Source organism: Haliaeetus leucocephalus, unplaced genomic scaffold, assembly GCF_000737465.1.
Source record: "Haliaeetus leucocephalus isolate CR32 unplaced genomic scaffold, Haliaeetus_leucocephalus-4.0 Scaffold327, whole genome shotgun sequence".
Classification (NCBI taxonomy): domain Eukaryota; kingdom Metazoa; phylum Chordata; class Aves; order Accipitriformes; family Accipitridae; genus Haliaeetus; species Haliaeetus leucocephalus.
The window spans coordinates 55,518-59,454 of record NW_010972763.1 but is presented as its reverse complement, the minus strand read 5'-3'; the positions used below and the strand labels follow the sequence as shown (position 1 = coordinate 59,454).

Sequence of the window (3,937 nt, the reverse complement as noted above, 5' to 3'; positions counted from 1 at the left end):
GATGATGGAGGTGGTGGCTGAGATTCTGTAATGGATATTGTTTTGTTCTGGAATTGAATTCCAAATCACCCTCTGACAGTCTTAGTCAGACTACTGAATCTGGGAGCATACAGTTTCTTTTCTTAAAACTGAAGGTAGTTACAGGGAGAGCCTGTTTGGAAGTCTTAGTACTTTGGGGACAGAGGCCAGTTGGGGGCTGGGGCCCTCGGGGGAGGGGGCTGTTTCTGCCCTGTGCCCTTGGCCTGGTGCTCACAGCTGGGAACGGGCTTTCCAAAATCCTGCTGGAAGGACCCAGATGTGGGACTTGTGGCTGAGCTGGGGGACAGGGAGCACCCCTGGACCAGCCAGCCTCAGGACCTGCGGTAAATGTGCCTTCAAATCGGCTCTCCCAGCAGGACACTGCCCAGGAGTCACTTTGATTGTTGCTGTTCTCCTTCAGGAAGCATGGCACGCACCAAGCACACCCGGAGCTGCGCCCGTGCCAGGAGAAGACTTGGAGTGGAGTGCAGCCGGGGCTGATGGCGACAGTTCCCACCAGCTCAGGAAGATGCAGGTAAGATGCCACAGAGGGGAGAGCAAGTGGCTGTCACTTCTCTTGCAGGAGCAGGATTTAACAGCAGAAGGGAGGCGGTCTGAAAGGGCTTTGGAGGGCCAAAAGTGCCTCGGGCAGCTGGAGCAGTCATGTGACAGCAGAGGAAGAAGAGAAGGAGATGCAGGGGACGCGTCTGGGACGATGTTTCCGAGGTACCATCTGCCACACAAACACAGAGAAAGACAGAGGCGTTGGGAGGTCATGGAACAGGTGGGAAAGGTGCCTGGGCGAGAGGAGAGCACGGGGAGATGGGAGGCAGTGCTGGAGATGGAGGAGAAAAATCCAGGATGTTGGAAGTGAGGATGCTTCTGCTGTGCAGAGGCCTTCTGTAAAAGCTGCGAGTTCATCTCCTGGCTTTGGTTTTCCCAGGCTGTGCTTTGCTGAGCCTCAAATGGGGCTGCTGTTCTCGTCCAGATTTTTGCTCTGAAACCATTCAAGTGCTGAGGGCTGGGATTTTTCAAGAGCATCATATTTCTCTTTGGGCTTCCTGGGGAGGGATTGCAGTCATGCAAGACCTGTTGGGGAGCTCAGTCTTCTGTTGGGATGCTCCCTGTGGGACAGGAGGGCAATTGCTTTGAGCTGCCTCTATTTCGGGAAGGATTACCTACATTTGCCTTCCATCTGAAATACTGCTTAGTGCAACATGTTGGGTTTGTTTTTTTTTTAAAAGTGGGGAAGTGTGTGTGAACAGCTGAGTGCTAGTATACAGTGAATTACCTTCCCCTGCTGAGAGTAAATGGGTTTCGGAATAAAAATACCCGTCTTGTGTTACAAAAATTGGTTCCCTTGAAGGTGCAAGTGCTAACTGATGGACTCCTGGCTGACAAAATCTCTTCCCAGCTTGCTTAAACATTAAACGGCCCTCAAAGTGGCGTTCAGACGATCTCGTGTGATTTCTTGCAATTAATCATGGTTGTCTGAAGCGTACCACTAAAGCGTACTAAAGTGTTTTGGTTGTTAAAAAGTAGGATGAGAAGTTCATAGAGACATCTTCTGTGTCGGGGTTCAATGAGTTCAAGCTATTGTTGTGTCTGGTTGAGAGTTTCTGATGTTATTTTTCCCTCGTTCAGAGGGAGGTGAACAGGCCCATCTCGCCCTCCAGGAGCAAGGATGCCATGTCTGGGTTCAAGCCCATGCCACCCTCAAAGCTTGTGTCCTCGAGTTGAGCGTGGAGGGGCATCACCCTGCAAAGGTTTGGTGTGTTGTAGCAGTTGGTGCGGTGGGGTCTGGAAGGCGACCAGCGCTGTGAGGTCTGGTGGATGGCAGTGGGGTGGAAGCAGCTTTTGGGGGGTCCGTCATTTGCACAGCCCAGCTCCCCCACCCCCGGCATGCTCTGGAATGTCTGGGTCCCTGTGGCAGTTTTTCAATGGTCCCTGCCAGTTGGGTCAACGGGCCCAGCGCAGCCGGTAGATCCCGTTGGAGCTCCTCTGTGTGGCATAAATCCCTCGGCATTTGTGATTCAGGAGAGGTAACATTGGAATCTGCAGATCTCCTTAGATGACCTTCAGGAGCTGTGGGCTGTGGGTGGGGACTGGCTCTCTTTCTCTGGTCCAGTGACTGGTGTCATTGCTCATAGGAAGTGGAAGAGTTTTAACAGGCGAATCTGTCATTTCCCTTCTTCTGGGGGTTACGGGATCTGTTTTGGAGGTGAGGGAGATGTAAATTCACGGTCTTGAGCCAACCTGGATAGAGCAGAGGTGGACTGTGATTTGTCTGACCTCAACTGTGTATCTGTAATGCAGTTGTAATCGTCTCTGCCTGCACAACTGGCATGAGGTCCTGCTTTATTTTAAAGGAGATATAGTGAATAAAATCAGTGAATCTAATGGGCGGTCTTTCTGACCAAATATATACGTATTTATTTAGGATAAGATAAACGGTCCCTTGAACTCACTGGTTATACGGACTTAACTCTCTGTTGCCTCAAAATGGGACCAAGTTTGGCTCGGCCATGGGCGTCTACATTAGAGACATCCAGGTTTAGTCAGATGAATCACACCCCAGTCTCCTGTGTTCGTCATCAGGTCTCTGGCAACTCTGCTGTTAGCCCTTATTGAAGCCAAGTACAGTCCCTGTCTCATTGATTGATTGATTTTAACAGAAAGGAAAGTCAGTCTTAGACATTTGGTTGCAGAAGAAAGTTTGTGTTTGAAGATCGTGCTTGGATCTTCGAGTAGGTCTAATTAGATGCCTTTTCCTCTTTGCTTCATCCCTGATAAGCTTAGGCACTCTCTGTTTGTCCTGTTTCTGAGGACCACTGCCCAAGGCGCCTAGCGTTGCACAGGGAGATGCTGCATCTCATTTTGCACTGTGAGTTTTGTTAGTCATCAGGAATGAAGTACTTCTAGGAGATAAGCTAACTAAATTGCACTCAAGTGAAAAAAGTGCTCTATAACTCCCGAGAAATAATACTGGATTATAATCAGAATATAAATATTTTGAGCAAAAGGTGCTTAAAAAGTTAGGTAAAAACGATGAGCACGGTGCAATTTGTTTAGTTTGGATTTTTATATATTTTCGATTTAAAGTTTGAATGTAAACAAATCTGGTTGAATTGATGTGGAAAACATGTTCAAATTGCCAAATATTTCTTTCAAACAAGAATAAGCAAAGGAGCAGCTACAAAGAGTGTTTCGGCTTTAAAGTGTTTCGTATTTTTGAACCCAAATCTCCAAGTTTCTGTTAAATTGAAGTGGCATAGAAAAACAATCTTGTAATTCTTTGTCACCAATTTGATGATCCACCCCCTTCTAAAAAATCATTGTCGATGTTGCTTAGTAGACACATAGGCAGTTAGTGGTTGGGCTGGGGCCTCTCCAGACATGTGTCTCGTTTTGTCCAGAAGACTCTCAGGCTGCAGCAAGCGCCTGGACGTCACAGCGAAAATCAAGGATCCAGAAAAGAAGCCTGCAAGTTACAAAGGAGGAATGGGCAAGTAAAAGGCGAAAGCCTGAATCCCATCTGTCCTAAATAATCAACTGCTCACCTCTGGGCTGGCAGCACAGGCCACCGGCAATTCAGGGTCTTGGGCACAAATCTTCTGCACTTAGGTACTTACCTCCTTCCTCAGACAGGAAGAAATAAAAAATAAAAGGAGATCCCTGTTCTTTAATTCAGTGAAGAGAAAAGAAAGTTCTATTTAGATCTGTTTGCCTCTTTTGGAGGATGGACTTTAGCACAAAGGTGAATAGTGCCCTAGTAGCAGGCAGCTGGGCAGGCCGAGGGGATGCAGGGAGTCTGCTCCCAGGGAAGCTGTTCCACTTTGTATAATTTAGGAACTGTTGTATTGGGGGTTTGAAGCCGAGTTCCCAGCAGGCACATCATAGCTCCTTTCTCTCTGTCTCT

At 48.0% G+C, this 3,937-nt stretch overlaps 1 protein-coding gene across 1 annotated transcript in view; it reads left to right on the top strand.

The window, feature by feature from the left end:
* Nucleotides 1–439: 439 nt before the first annotated feature.
* Nucleotides 440–3,937, top strand: part of LOC104834249 (poly(A) polymerase gamma-like) — a gene marked incomplete at its 5' end in the record, with an annotated part of 38,797 nt that continues 35,299 nt past the window's right edge. Inside the window, 1 exon segment of the mRNA XM_010571417.1 lies at nucleotides 440–553. Within this exon segment, the coding sequence (XP_010569719.1) occupies nucleotides 440–553 (114 nt within the window).